At 35.1% G+C, this 16,594-nt stretch overlaps 1 protein-coding gene across 5 annotated transcripts in view; it reads left to right on the top strand.

Annotated features, from left to right (window-relative positions):
- SLCO1C1 (solute carrier organic anion transporter family member 1C1) overlaps positions 1–15,807 on the top strand; it is a 74,706-nt gene extending 58,899 nt beyond the window's left edge. For 4 of the 5 annotated variants that reach the window (XM_019452143.2, XM_019452144.2, XM_019452147.2 and 1 more), the window contains 6 exons: positions 566–761; positions 4,772–4,937; positions 7,794–7,978; positions 9,755–9,819; positions 13,284–13,401; positions 14,930–15,807. In XM_019452143.2, coding sequence (XP_019307688.1) covers positions 566–761; positions 4,772–4,937; positions 7,794–7,978; positions 9,755–9,819; positions 13,284–13,401; positions 14,930–15,152 — 953 coding nt within the window. In that variant the 3' untranslated portion in view covers positions 15,153–15,807. The remainder of the gene's footprint in view (positions 1–565; positions 762–4,771; positions 4,938–7,793; positions 7,979–9,754; positions 9,820–13,283; positions 13,402–14,929) is intronic. The other variant, XM_019452145.2, reaches the window with a different exon arrangement.
- Positions 15,808–16,594: the final 787 nt, after the last annotated feature.

Below are 16,594 nucleotides of genomic sequence, written 5' to 3'. Positions count from 1 at the left end.
GCAAATAATAAATATAAAAGTAGTCTATTAATACATTGTTATTGTTGTTTTTTTGTGGTGGTTGTTAAGGATACCAAACTAAGCGGACAAGAGTGTAAATAAAAATAAATTTTGTTTGGGCCAGAAAAAAGAACGAACACTGTTTCTTTGTTCCCTAAATTCCACGTGCCTATTAGTCTTTTACACATAACCTTAAAGAACATTAACTTCACCCAGTTGCCCCTTGATTGAACATGTCAATCCTGGGATTAGACCAGAAAGACATTGACTCATTGACTAACTCATTGTTTATTGATTTTGGACTCTGTGCTAGACACTGTTTTAGGCAGACCTCTGAGAGTCTGTTGGGCTATCCTTAATCTATAACCTAGACATTCATCAAAATCTCTTGATATGTCAATAGACAATAGTGAATGAATATTTCTATAACTTAAAATGACCAACTAGTCTAATAATTTGTCAGGAAGTATTATAATTTTGTATAATCCCTTAGAAAGTTTATGTCAGTGTACTCAGATTTCTTTTAGAGATTCACAAAATGACATATATATTTTTTATTCCTCAGGGCTCATCAATATACCTGCAGTGGCCCTTGGAATATTCTCTGGGGGAATAGTTATGAAAAAATTCAGAATCAGTCTGTATGGAGCCGCAAAACTCTACTTGGGATCATCTGTTCTTGGGTACCTCCTATTCCTTTCCCTGTTTGCACTGGGCTGTGAAAATTCTGATGTGGCAGGACTAACTATTTCCTACCAAGGGTATGTTCACTCATTAAGTTATCTGAGGACATTGGCTTGTTTAATCAAATTATTGATAGAATTTCAAAATAAGATAATTTGATTTTAAGCATCCTAACTATGAGAAGGAAATTATTGTTTTATTGTGAAATAGCTGACTGTACTTTGACATGGAAACTGTTATTGTCACCAAAATCTGTCATCTCCTTTGAATTTGGTTGTCTAAGAGAAATTATTAAAAATACTAAATCTACATCTTACTTTAGGGAAGCAACCTAATAGTGGAAAATACAGACCTTGAATTTTGCCTCTGCCCATTATTAGTGAAGTGACATTGTATAGATCATTTAATCTAATCAAGTCTCAAATTTTTAAATAAGAATTATAGCTACCTTATAAAATTTTGTAAGCCTTAAGCAAGATAATATACACGGAAGTGATTAGTACTTGCCTGGCACAAAATCAATGCACCATTTGTAAACAATTTTTTTTTCTTTGAACACTTGGATAACTGGAAAGGTCTCTGTGACACATTTTGTTCTGTTATACTCAAATCATGTGAAGTTTCAGGAAAGAATGCTATTCCTCAGCCCAGTAACCCACACAACAGCTCTCTTTAGCTCTTTGCAGTTGGTCAAGGGAATATTTATTATGCTCTCAAACCTATGCCATCTTATGTAAGGTAGATGGTTAATTTTCTTAGTTTCCAGGGTCTATCACTCCTAATACAAAGCTCGATCTTGAAGAAACTACTCTGTCTTTTCCTTTCAAGAGTCCTTGATATCACTCTACCTCTGAAAAAGAGTTCCCAGAGGTAGCTCTCTTCATTCTTCCACCTAACTATGCATTTTCTATTAAAAAAAAAAGTTATTAGGCCGCTACTATGTGCCAAGCCTATCACTGTGACTGCACTGTCTGACTGCCTAAAACTCTGCTGATCTAATGTTCTGTCTTCTGCTAGTTCAGGTGCCTCTTATTTACTGCTTGCTCTCCAGCTTTCTTCCTATACCTCCTTCCAAGCTCACCTATCTGTCTTGTTTCCATATTCCAGTCTCCAGCACCTTTATTAACCTGGTTTCTCCTGCTGTTAAGTGAACATCAACTATACTTTTCACCATCTAAAATGTCCAGGAAAATTAGTGACTGCCAAGTTTATATAACATTGCTCCTGGGAGTTACCACAGTAATATTAGACTTAACTGAGTGTAGCATTGACTTGGTAATAGTCAGCAATGTAGATTAAGGACATTAATTGTCAATAGGACTTGCAAGAAGATTCTAAAGAGAGTAGAAGCTCTGTGTTATCTTTAACTGTCCCTATAATCCTAATGGTAGATGGACAGTGGTAAAGTACTTTGTATTTTGCAATTTACAAAACAGCATAACTTTCATTATCTCACTTGTATCCTCAGAGCATCTTTATGAGGTAAGTTTTGTTATCCTCGTTTAAAGGAAAATGTGTTTAGAAAGGTCAATTATCTCGTCAACATATAATATTCTGTCTACCACATCATGCTGTCTTGAAGCCAGAAGCAAACACATAGACAGTCACTAACTTTTGAAGTTCAAATTAAAAGTATACCCACAAAATAAATGATTAAATATTTTTAAACAAAGAAAAGATAATATAGTCATTGCATGAGTACTAGCCCTTGAAAGCAGTCACCTTGAAAGACAATAACTACATTGCAATAATGCTATCATTGTTAAAACATTCTAAAACTCCTCTTTTGCAATTTGCTTTCCATATATTTCAGAATATTCTCAGTAATGACAAAGATTTAACCTTACAAGTAGCTTTGCTATTGGAAGCTGCCAAAAGCAATGGCAGCATACCATGAAAAAGCTCTTCCATCCAGCATGACTATTTTGAAAGAAAAATCTCATTCGAGTATAAGCATTCTGACTTATTTGATTAAAGTTATCTTAAAATTTTAAATAACAACACTGTAAGCACATCCTTTGTAAAATATGCAACTAATTTCCACTACAAGATTGTCCTAGATGATAAATGTAACTTACGTTTAGTAGATAACATGATTGGCCTTATAAGATACAACATGCTCCCCAGGGATTATCCTCAGTTGCTTTGTTCCACAAGGCTGTTTTGATTCTGGACACTCAACAGGAACCTTGTAGACAGCTTTAGATGTGGTAATGGAAGAAACTTTTCTTCTGTAATATTGAGAGTAAGTTTGATGTTATACCAGAATTTGGAATCCAGAGGCTTGGAAGAGTTCTCATTCTGAAGTTTGTCACTAATAAACATTGTGAAATTGAGCCAATAATTTGCCCACTTTGGACCTGACTTTCCTGACCTACCAAATGAGAAGTTGACCTAGATCTCCCCCAAAACTCTTTCAGCACCAGACTTCTGAGACCTTATTCCTACAGTATCCATAGTGGCCTCATTCTAAGCTTTCAAGGCATTTATTTATACTGTTAGATATTACCAACAGTCTCAATTAATTTAACGATTAGCGCCTTATGGAAGAGAATAGTTGAAATATTCCTACAAGATTTCTCAGGAAGCCTGCTTATACCCTTTTATTCTGTCCGAAGACATCTCAGAGGCTTTTGTTTTTATGTTTGAGGTAACCACATGCATAGGAGTTCTACCAGATGGAATATTCCATCAGTTACGAAATTATAATTGCAATCATTATATGAAATACCTCTTAGAAGGAGGGGCCAAAATGACTGATTTTTCCCCTCCAAAATAGAATAGCATTTTACTTCAACTTACCAGAAATCTCGTTTCCTAACAGAATATATCCCAAATTGTTCTTAGTACTGGAGATACAGGAGTTAATAGAAACAAACAGTTCCTGCCCCGACTCAGTATACATGATAGTGTATGTGGGGTTTTTGTTGTTGTTGTTTTGGTTTTAAGTCTCTCAAATATTTCAGGGAAAAAATGAGAGGAGAATAAGCAAATAAATTCAAAACAAGAGAGAAAAAGCAAAGAATGATGGAGTGCCAAGGGATGAAAAATAAGGTACAGGTAGAAGAGAAATACCATTGCATAAGTACCCCCTTAGAAGAATAAAGGAATATGAAAAGAGCAAGGAGAATAAGAGTAGAAGGGTTAGGTAATACAGGTGAGAGGAAGAAATAGATATGAAAGAGAATGAATACTGGGAGAGTTAAAAGGGGAATGTAAGACAGAATGACAGGGAGAGAAAAGAGAGAAGACAATCAAAATTATGTAAAGGGAGCGATTAAAACAAAAAGCTCCTTAAGGGCATATATTCTCATTCATATTTGTAACTCTCTTCTCTCTTCCCCAAGCTAGCACTTAGAAGGCTTCCACAAAATTTTTGAACACATGAACAAATGAATGGGTAAGTCATTGAAAAAGCATGTGCAAGAGAGTTAGAAAGAATGCCTTAAGATATGGACAAGCTACGTAGTGTGGGAGATTATGAGAGAGAGAAAGAGAGAGAGAAAAGTTAGATGAACTGGCAATACATTTATTAGACAGGCAAATAGGATATGTAGCTCTCCAAACCAAGGTCTGTTGAAATAATGTTGACTGCTTGATTGTTTTTTTTTCTTTCACCACACCATCAGCAATGTCCATTCTACTGATGCCTAGACAACAATTCTGAAGGAAATTTACACACATGCACGCATGTACCTGCATACACTACTTGCAGTGCATTTCAGTAATGTCATAAATCACTCTAAAAGTTTATTTCTTTTCTGCCTTGTTAGCCATCTTCCTACATCTTTGCATAGGAATATATTAGAAGGTCCTAGACACTGTCAATTTTAGTAAAAACCATAAACCCAGAACTGGATATTATGTGAAGTTGTAAACTTCTAAAGATAACTTTCAAGAGAAAGCTGCTTAAAAGTAGACTCACATCTAATCATCAGAAGCTGGCATTTCCGATGACAGTTGTGTTTCCAAAAGGCAAACTCTGTTGGCAGTGCCATTTATATCACTCAAGAACATTGATTTTTGAAAATATTAGGGTGCTGCCTGCTTAAGAGGTAATATTTTATACTGTTACATTTCTTTTCAGAACCAAACCTGTCTCTTATCATGAACGAGCTCTCTTTTCAGATTGCAACTCAAGATGCAAATGTTCAGAGACAAAATGGGAACCTGTGTGTGGCGACAATGGAATCACATATGCATCGGCATGTCTCGCTGGCTGTCAGACCTCCACCAGGAATGGACAAACTATGGTAAGAAAGCCCTAATGTGTGTGCCTGTGATGCCTGCGACAATACATAACCACACAGCTCTGCAGGGGCTCAGGGACAAACCCAGCAGCAGACTGCACTTATAGCAGACCTGGCTCTTACTCTACCCTTGTTCTTTTGTATGGAGACAGGAAACATCACCATTGGTGGTGGACTAGAGTTGTTGAAAGAATTAGGATAAGAATTAGAATCATGAGACATGTTGGAAGAGCCTTGCAATGATGTAGGCTAGTTCTCTCATTTTGCTTATGAGGAATCTTAGCCTCAAATGAGAAAGTCTCGGTCATAAGATCATATGATAAGGTCTGCATTGGGATCCATGTTTCCTGACCTCAAAACCAGTGGTCCTTGGAGGTTTTAGGGAGAGGACAAATAGAGGTCAGTGTTAGAAAGTCTAGTCCAAGAGGTCTAAATCCAGGGATCACAAATTGAGGAGATTGATGATTCCAAACACTCTGCCTGAGAAATCAAGCTGATGTGTATAATAATGAAGAGAGTAGGGGGCTCGAATGAAGGGGTTCTATAAGATGGATGAGGGAGTTGAGGTTGGAAATAAATATAAGAAATCAGTTGTGAAGGATATTAAGTACTTAAAGCATTAAGACTCTTTCTCCAATCACACCTTTATGTTTCTGCCCCAAACATAGACTCTTCCTTAGTACAAACATGTACTCTCTGTATATATGGCTAGGGGTCAGACTGCTGTCTACTTGTGCTGATGAAATCTGCCTGTATTTGACAGTCCTGGAGGGCTGAAAATTAACCCACATGTCTATTTGCATATGCTTATCAACTAGATAAGAATGCTTAGGCAAAGACATCTGTAGACACAGAGTAACATGTTGATTTTCTCTGTTTATTGTTATTTTGACATTTTATTCAGAACATGAAGGATTGGCCTCTAGCAACAGTAAATAGGACTACTTATCCATCTGAAATCTGAGCGGTTTTTTACTTCCTCTTCCCTTTCCTCTCTCCTTTCTCCCTCCCTCCCTTCCTCTCTCTCTCTCTTTCTCTCTCCCTCCCTCCCTCCCCCTTTCTCCCTTTTCTTCCTTTCTTTCATTCTTTCTTTCTTCTCTTTCTCTCTTTTCCATCCTCCTCCTCCTTCTTGTCTTTCAGCTACTACTTTTTTGTCCAAACTGCTTGGAAGTTTTCCTTGACTAGAACTTCCACTTATTGAAGGCATTCATGCCAGAAACTAAGAAAGGTGCCTTAAAAAATGGATTTAAATATCATGGTCTTCAAGTAATTGGGTATTACTTTACTTTTTTTTCCATATGTGAGAACTGAGGCACTGAGATGCCTAAACTCGCATATCTTGTATGAAGCAGAGTCAAAGTTCAGAATCCTTTTACCTGGCATTAAAAAAAAAAAAAAAATTAAATGTTGCTACTCTTCCTTGAAAAGGAAAAGCCAACTTTATTTCATTGTTTATCTAAAAATTCACAAACTCTTTTGTTTTTTGTTTTTTAATTTTTAATGTTTATTTTTTGAGAGAGAGAGAGGGAGAGAGAGAGAGAATGATCAGGGGAGGGGCAGAGAGAGAGGGAGACACAGAATCCGAAGCAGGCTCCAGGCTCTGAGCTGTCAGCACAGAGCCCATCATGGGGCTCGAACCCACGAACTATGAGATCATGACCTGAGCTGAAGTTGGACGCTCAACTGACTGAGCCACCCAGGCTCCCCATCACAAACTCTTTTGTGATAAAAGTGACAACTCATAATATATACACCTTTATACATGAAATTTACAAAAATAAACTAATAGGGATTATAAAAATTGCCTCTATGTCCAAGATTTAGTTGAGGTTTATTTTTTCAGGTTTTTTTTTCCCCCTGGTAACCATTATAAAGTCCTGTCTTCAAATTGTGCCCATTTATTTAACAAAGTTTTATTGAGTGCCTGAGGACCCGTTTTAGGTCCTCATGTACAGTGTACATGTACCATGATGAGAAAGCAGACAGTTTCTGCCAGAGGTTTCATTCTAGTGGGGGTATATGATTTAAAAATAAATGATTATATAATATTCTAATGGGTAGTGATAAGCACTGTAAAGAAAAGATAGGATAAAGGATGGAGAGATGGGGATAGTCTTTTGAATGGGTAGTCATGGAAGCCCTCTCTAATGAGCAGAGACTTGAGGTATGTGTGCCAACCTTATAGCTATCTGGCGGAGCTTCCCAGCAGAGAAAACAGCAAGGCTATGAGACGTGGGTAAACTTGCCATGGTTGAGGGTTTGCAAGGACACAGTGGAAGCCCATTTGTGTGGCTGAAACAGAGGAAGAGGGGGAAGATCATTGAAGAGTGAGGTTAGAGCAGAATCCATGATAGTGTGTAAGCCACTATGATATTGGATTTTATACAACAAGTGTGATAAGAAGCTATTGGAAAGCTGAGAATAGTGACTGCCATTTTTAAAGGCTCACTTTGGTTACTATGTGGGTAACAGATGATAGCTGGATAAGAGTGGATGTAAGTTGAGTGTAAAGAGATCATTGCAATAACCAAGACAAGAAATAATGGTGGCCTAGACTTGGAAGTGGCAGAGAAAGAGATAAGGCATGATTGGATTTACTAAGACTTACTGAGAGATTGTTCTGTGATGTCACTAGTTTGAAGACCAACCACCTTCTGTTTGGATAAAAAAAAAAAAAGTTATCTATATAGATTTTACTTTGCCTGATATACCCTAACACCAAGAAGTAAAAGAATATTTACCTTATTGTTTATATAATACATATATATTATACTGTGAGGTCTTTTAAAATGAATACTTATCTTCAACTTTATTCAAATGTTAACTCAATAATTGGGACTCTTTTCTGTTGTGTTACAGATGTTTTATAACTGCACCTGTGTGGGAATTGCAGCCTCAAAGTCAGGAAATTCCTCAGGCGTGATGGGCAGATGTCAAAAAGATAATGGATGTCCCAAAATGTTTCTGTATTTCCTTGTAATTTCAGTCATCACGTCCTATACTTTATCCTTAGGTGGCATACCTGGATACATATTGCTTCTAAGGTGAACACTGATTTCCCTGCCCCAATTTTAATATAATACTATAATCATCTAGAGGATTGATTTCAAATTCTGATCTATAGAATTATGATTCCTTATAGCTCTTTTAGGGAACTTGTCCCACATCCTTGTTCTAGTTTTATCCTTTTCCCACTTTGGGCTTTTATGTAAATATATGGTTGAAGTTTTTCTAGTTAAAATTTTTCAGATCAATTTTTCAGATCACAGCGATGTCAGTGCCTATATCACTGTAGCCACTTAAAAACAGTATGCTATTTCTAATGGTGGCAGTAATATTAACCAGTGTAGACTAAGTGTGTGTGTGTGTGTGTGTGTGTTTAAGATTTTATTTTTAAGTAATCTCTTTACCCAATTGTGGGGCTCGAACTTACAACCCTGAGATCAAGAGTTGCATGCTTTACCAACGAAGCCAGCCAGGTGCCCCTAAACTAAACCTGTTTTAGATTAAACATGGTTTCACTGAATTATTGGTGATAAAATTTTAAAATACTTTAAAGATTCATTTAATACCACAGTGTTTCACATTTATTATTTTAATCTGTAAGGTTATTTTTCTTGTTCTGACTGGAATTATCTGTGTGTGTGGGGGGGGAGGTGTTCATGATTTTTTAATCAATTTTCTCTAATTCATGAATATATGTTAATGACCCCAAGGGTTTTTGCTTATAAAACACTAAAATAATTTTTAAAACTGTGCACCACTTTTGCACATTAAGTGGACATCTAAAAATTTATCATAAGTTTAATAGTAATTAAGCATTGATTTCCAGTATATTATAAATATTTACATTTACAAATATAATGATTTTATTTTATTTATTTTATCTTAAAGTATACTTATTTTGAGAGAGAACACTAGTGAGGGAGGGTCAGAGAGAGAGGGAGAGAATCCCAAGCAGGCTTCCCGCTGTCAGCACAGAGCCCAATAAGGGTCTCCATCTCATGAACGATGAGATCATGACCTCTGCCCAAATCAGAAGTTAGACACTTAACCAACTGAGTCACCCATGCACCCCCCAAAATATGATGATTTCAATGTAGATCACTCTTTTAAATGTAATCAGTGAGAATCTAGAAAAAAGATTAGATAACTAATATCATCTAACTTTATACAAAAAATCTTTTACAGTAAATATCTTACATATTTCTTCTCCTTGTGCTTATATCTTCATTCAACTTCCCTATAGGCTTCTCATCTGTTGTAATATAATTTATTTTTGAATATTTTTTATTGATTCTCCTATCATAGAGCTCTGTTAAAAAAGTGTATAAATTCAAACTTTAAAATATTAGTTTCATAACTAGTATTGTCATTGATAAATTTTTTATTATGAAATTAGCCTTGCAAATATTACTATTATACAATTAATCAAAATAACCTAAAAATATTACAAATATTGATAAAATTATTAAACATAAAACATCAAATTTATTGGAAACCAATCTTATGAGATGGATTAGGTGATTTTTAAACTAAGTCATAATATTAAAGGATGAATATTATATTATTCTAAAATTAAATGAATCAAAAGTATTATATACATCTTTAATTTCCCACAGTATATTATGGAAATTGATTAGGAAAGATAAAAAATAGAACCTGACATCCACAAATATGTTCTTCACAAAAGGGCTTAAGGAGAAGCTGAATAATTGTGTTTTCAAATGGGAGCATGATTTAGAAAGCATTGCCCCAGAATTCTCAGACCAGAATTGTTCTTCACTATATTTTTTTTATGGTGCTTTTGTTGGTTTTAGGTGCATTAAGCCACAACTTAAGTCTTTTGCCCTGGGAATCTACACCTTGGCAATAAGAGTTCTTGGTAAGTATAATTTATGTTTTAATTATGATAGCCATGATAAATGTATTTTGAATACCTTTCTATGTATTTTTATAGAATTATCATGCATAACTACATAATATAGGTGGTTAGATGCATATCGTTTTTCCTTCCTTCCTTCATTCCTTCCTTCCTTCCTTCCTGCCTTCCTTCCTTCCTTCCCTCCTTTATTCTCTTCCATCCTTTGTTCTGTAAATATTTCTTGAGAGCCAATGCTCTGCCCATGGTATAATAAAGGGATTTTGTGAAATTAGTGACATTTTTCGTTTAATAATCTTGTCTCCTCCAGCATTGGTCTATTGTCAAAAAGTTTATTCTCATTATAAAAAAGCCCTCTGAGAATAAAGGAAGATATGAATCAGTAAGAAAGGCTGAAGCTTTAATATAATTTTTTTTCAGTTATTAAAATTGAAGGAATTCTTTTGAGCTACTCTCAATGCTAGGATGTATCATTTGTTAGAAATATCAGTTCATTCATGCAATCAAAACAGTATGGCTTTGAGTTGACAATTTTCTAAATGTAATTGGAATGTTTTTTACTAGCTAGAAGATTTTTCAATATGCATTTAAGTTAAAGTCCATAGAAAATAGAGTTAATGAGTCAGATAAATTTTCTATCTGTACAAAGTTTATATTCTAAAGAAGAAAGTGAAACAATCATAAATATTCCTCTGTAATTTAACAGAAAAGAAATACTAGAGAGAAAAATAAACTCAGATCTTTAAAAAATCTGAAAATAAATAGATTTGATATGAAATGGGTATATATGAAGATGCAGTATGGCTGCAATATGAAGATGCCATCATGGCTGGCTTTAATTCTGTGACATAAAAACAAAGATTATCTTGAAAAATGTCAGATTATCAAGCCTGAAGTATGTCCCTAGCTGGAATTGGTTTCTGTATCTACCTCCCTTTGGAAATGTAATGTAACCTACACTGTGCAAAAGATTTCTACTGGCTGGCTCAGTAGAGCATGTGGCTCTTGATCTCAGGGTCATGAGTTCAAACGCCATGTTGGGCATGGAGTATACTTAAAAAATAAATAAATAAAAATAAAGTATAAAAAAAGAAATGATTCATAAAATTGACTTCATAAAAATATATCCAGTAAAACCTTGGTTTGAGAGCATAATTCGTTCCAGAAACATGCTTGTAATCCAAAGCATTTGTATATCAAAGCAAATTTCAAGAACCATTGGCTCAGTTGTGATCATATGATGTTTGGCATCACATACTACTCAGATTGCAAGACATTGCTCATTTATCAAGTTAAAATTTATTACAAATGTTTGTTCATCTTGCAGAACACTCGCAGAACAAGTTGCTCTCAATCCAAGTTTTTACTGTACTTGAAAATGGCAAAAATATCATAAGCAAAGTCAAAAGGCAAATGATAAACTGGGAACAATTTTTTTTGCAATTTATCTAACAAAAAATTTATAAAATCTCTGTGATAAAGAGAGCCTCTAGGTGTTAAGAACAAAAGGACCAACACACAAGTTGAAAAATGGGTAGAAGATATGAATAGCCATTTCATAGAAAAAAACGTAAATGCCTCATATATAAAAAAATGTCAAACTCTCCCATAATAAGGAGAGCACAAATTGAAATTGCACTGATATAATATTTTTTGCTTATCAGATTTGCAAATTACCAAATGTTGTTTGCAATGTATGGGAAAATAGGTACACTTAAACATTACTTTTGAGCACATGGTACCATTTCTCAATGGTCTCAACACTCAATGGAGGGTTATGTGGCAATAACTAACAAAATTACATATAGATTTATCTTTTGACCTAGCAATCCCACTTGTAGGCATTGATGCCAAAAATGTGCTAGCAAAACTATGAAATAAGTCAAAGGTTATGAATGTCTCATTGTGGCATTATGTGTAATAGCAAAACTGCAGTCTAGTTGTCCATCAATATGAGATATTTAAATAAAGTATAGTGAACCCATATGATGGAATCCTATGGAGCTGTGAGGAAGAATGGGGAAAAAATCTCTGTCTAATGTTAACAAGTAGATTAGTCAGTTCTAACTGCCATGACAGAATACCACAGACCGAAGGACTTAAACAACAGAAATTTATTTTCCTATGGTTCTGAAGGCTGGGAAGTCCAAAATGAAGGTGCCCACAGGCCTGGTCTTTGGTGAGATCTCTGAGACCTCTTTTCCTGGTTTATAGACAGCTGCCTTCTCACGGTGTCCTCACAAGCATCTTAGTCTGTGTACACATGGAAAGAGGGGGAGAGCTTTGGTATCTTTTCCTCTTCTGATTAGAACACCAGTCCTACTGAATTAAGTCCCTACTCTTATGGCTTCATTTAACCTTAATTATCTGCCTAATAACTCTATCCCCAAGTGCAGTCATATTAATGTTAGGGCTTCAACATCTGAATTTTGGAGGGACATAATAGTCTATATACCAAAGGATACCCAGGATAGACTCTTAAGTGAAATGAAGTAAAATGTAGAACAATGTTCGTTGTATGATGCATTTGGTGTAAGAAGTATGGAAAAGTGGAAATATTATATGCATATGCAAATGTATTTGCTAATATTTAAAAAAAGAAACAAAGGAAGTATAAACTAAAAACATGATGATGATGGTGGTGGTGGTGACTGTAAGGGAAGAAAGGGAAAAGAGAGGACAGGATGGAAAGTAGAGTTTGTAAATGTGACTCTTATTTATGTTTTAATTTGAAATTATGCAAAGGTATTCTATAATTAAAAAACAATGGAAAGAAACTCAGACATTTTTCAAACAAACTGAAACTAGCTGTATATCATATAAGATGGCATAACCATAAAGAAAAACATTTAGACTTAAAAGGACATGATCATTACCAAATCCACATAGCCTCACTACATTTTGCAGTCTTATCTTTAATATTAACATTGGTATTGTTATGTTGAACTATTACATATTTTTAGATAAAACAAATGAGATGTTAATATAATTAGAATCAGTATTTTCAGCCCAATAGAAAGGTGATAAAAGCATAAAATAGTACAACCCATTCTTAAGTAATGGGAAGATGACCAGGAAAAGTAAGGTACACAGGGGTTAGGTTTGTTATGGAGATTTAGCTGTGCGCCTTCTCCTTTGCTAAAAGCCTCTTGGAATTAAGAATCATCCTTCTCTCCTTGGTACAGAGAGGGGAACCCTCTTACAAATGGAGATTTCTCTTATAAATGTAAATTTCCCTTACAAAAGGAAACACGTTCTATCTTCAGGGCTTCTCCTGTGCCTTCTGTTTCTCAAAATAACCTTTATGCCAGAGGAAGATGATGATGTGGCATATCCCGGTCTCCTCTAGGTACCCTATTACCTCCAAAGCAGTATTATTTTTAGTTTGAAAGTAATTGGTTCCAGAGACTCATTCATTACAAAGATGTGTGTATATTTTTAGAAGCAATTATTTGTTTTCCACACAGCAGGAATCCCAGCTCCCGTGTATTTTGGAATTTTGATTGACACTTCATGCCTCAAATGGGGATTTAAAAGATGTGGAAGTAGAGGATCCTGCAGATTATATGATTCAAATGCTTTCAGGTACTGTATCATCCTCATTCCTGCATCTCACTGCTACAGCATCCCAGGTTTGCCCAATGAAATTGGCAGTAAACATTTCTTATGTAGTTTCACTGCGGAATGATAATGTAACTAAGAGGTGTGTTCTATTTTATAGAATAATTTTATTATTCACTTGGCTAGACCTGTGTTTGTCCCCATTCCTAATCTTGACTCCCATCTTAAATGAGTAATCATTTTTTTTAAAATGCACAAAAGATTCCAGAATACAATAGAATTTGGCAACTTTATGCGCACAAGTGGGTAATTCTCTGGAGCTCAGAAGCATTTAAATTTAGGTCACATTTTGGGTTCAATTCTATTCTTTTTTAAACTGAGCCAAACTGTCCCATTTACGTCAGATATAATCCCCCTGGGCAAGAGTTGGATTTGGCTCTAAATCCGTCTAGCTTTTATTGCCAAACTGATGTTCAATTATTCCAGTACTTGAGATGCATAAAAGTAAAAGGTTTTTTCTGTGTGTATGAGTGTGTATGGAGCTGAGGGGCATGGCTTTTTCACTATGGTGTCATTCAGTTCAGTTCATCCAACACTTAGTCCCCTTATTGCTTAAAGCAATGCTTCAATGGCTTAAAAGCAGGAAGGATTTTTCTTTTTTTTTGATTTACAATCTGAGCATTTTCTGGAGAAATAAACTTGGTACTGAACTATGTAAGTTGGAAGCTGGATATGAATTGAGCCAACCATCTTAAATAAGTTTGTTTGATTTAATAGGCTTTGATGTTATGTGAGAAATTTATTTTGGTTTGAAAGGGACTTGATCTGTGAGTAGAATTTGTGCTTTGCTCACATTTGCTAAGGCTGCATTCACTTTAATGTAAAGACAATGTATTTCAGTCAGAGACTGAGTATGTGTACAAGGTGACCAGAATAAATCATTTAACCTGTCCTGTTTTATGATAGAATGAAGAACTAAAGTCTTATTGAAGAAAGTGAATCAAACCTCATTCTGCTCTACTAAGAGCTCTGATTCTCCCTTAACATTGCTCCTTTTTTTTTTTTTTTTTTTTTTTTTTTTTTTTTTTTTGTAGAAGTGCATCTGGGCAAGTTTCAAGGGTAGGGTAACCACATAATTTATTATTCAACCTGGACACTTTTGAGAGTGAAAGGGGCACTATTAAAAAGTACACTGGGATAACACCAGCATAAGCTAGGACTGTTCTGGACAAATAGGCATATGGTCACCTGGTTTAAGGGAATAATTTACAGAGAGGATGGAACTGATTATGTAATTAGTAGTAACTAAAATTATGGCATCACTAAGAGATGGCTTTATATTAGTACACTGTCTTCAGTAGTCTGCCCAATGTTCACAGAAAGCTCTTTTATAGCCACTAAATCTGCATTCTTAAAGAAAATCATCCTCATGATGGTTTCATTGGTAGATCGGTTTTATTGACATGATATTTATTGATTAACGTTGCCTTCCTTTCACACTTTGAAGTTGGGTAGTTGCAATAATAGTGATTGAGCGTCTCTCTTCTTTTAGACACATATATCTGGGACTAACTGTGATGCTGGGCACAGTGTCTATTTTCCTAAGTATTGCAGTACTTTTCACTTTAAAGAAAAATTGTGTTTCAAAACATAGAAGCTTCAGAACCAAGAGAGAAGGAACAATGGTGTCTACAACAATCAGGAAGGAAAACTGTACTACAGGTGATCATTTGCTACAAGCCAACTACTGGCCAGGCAAGGAAACACAGCTTTAGAAAGATTATGACTTGAAGCCATGTTTTCTAATTTCTGGAAATTCTGCAAATAGATTTCAATCTAAAGGGTTTTAAAGTGTAATTTTTTTTCTCCTTTCAAAAGATGTCTTGGATTTTGACCCTAGGTATTAGATGACGTATCTGATAACAAATATAATTAAACATATAACAGACAATGTAGATAATAAAGTTCATCTAAACCTTTTAATTCATTATATTATTTATATAAATTACTTATATTATTTACTCGTCCTGCTAAATTTTGCCTTGTGCCCATTGATATAGTAGCCGTATTCCTAGTAGAACAAGTGTCCTAATAGTCTAATGGCTGTGTGTAATTTCTAAACTGAGATACTTGTCAAGGGGCAGAGAATACTGTTAAAAAATTAAATTATATTCTTGGCCTCCTTTAAATATGACCTTAATGCAGATGTTAGGATAGAGTCAGAACATGTAGAGAAAGATATTTTTAAGCTCTTCCTTTTTTTTTTTTTTTTTTGGAATACAGTAATTGATACAGAAATGTATAGTGGCAAATAATCTTGGGGGATTAGAATTTTGGATTATTACCTATTCTACCATTCATTATATGTGCATTGTGTGTGATGCTTAAAGTGACCATGGTGGTAAAGTAATAAAATTAATATTAACATGCTTTATTGTCCTTCTATAAATTTAGTGGATTAAAAATATTGGTAACACAATACTGTCCCAATTTGAATGTAAGCTGTTCCACACGTATGCACGTGACATTATCCTAAAACATATTTGAAAGTTGAATTTCTGAAAGTACAGGAATGCAGACTGAGGGGTTGAGTGATGGTGTGGTTCTTGGGTGCTCTAACTGGCACTCATCACAGGGCCTAATGGTTTCTGGGCAGGTTGCTGACACTGCTGTGGCCTGCCAGATAGCTCTCTGTTTCTGGACAACTGAATAAGTCAGGGCAGCCCTTTCCTCTTTGCGGGCTTCCTGGTGCTCCTCTGAGAAGATATAGTAGGCTCAGTGGTCCACCATCTTTAATCGTCAGCTCTATTATGTACTATATTTTTCTGTCTCCACAACAGCTGCATAAGAGGGGCTTGGGCCTCACAAGAAAAGCAGAATTAAGGTAGAGACCGCCCCAGTGGAATCTCGAAATTGTACTGCAATTATTAGCAGCCTATACAACAAACAGAATGTGCAATCAGGAAACTCCCAAAAATAAGTTTTTTGAGGAGTTTCTTGGAGCCTGTGTCCAACAAGAATGTCTAGCTCAAAAAGGTAATAGTCTTCAACAATGGAAGGATAATATAGTACAAACAAAATAGTTTGCTGTCTTTTCATTTTTCCATTACATACCAATCCTGTAAGTATGAATAGAAAAAAAAGAGATGGAAAGTTTAGGATGGAGAGAAGAGAAAATTTCCTTTAAGTGTATATTCATTTTGTCATTTTATTTGAA

This window comes from Panthera pardus, unplaced genomic scaffold, assembly GCF_024362965.1.
Source record: "Panthera pardus isolate Hobbes unplaced genomic scaffold, ASM2436296v1 HiC_scaffold_6, whole genome shotgun sequence".
NCBI classification, from domain to species: domain Eukaryota; kingdom Metazoa; phylum Chordata; class Mammalia; order Carnivora; family Felidae; genus Panthera; species Panthera pardus.
This window is presented reverse-complemented; position numbering and strand designations above follow the sequence as displayed.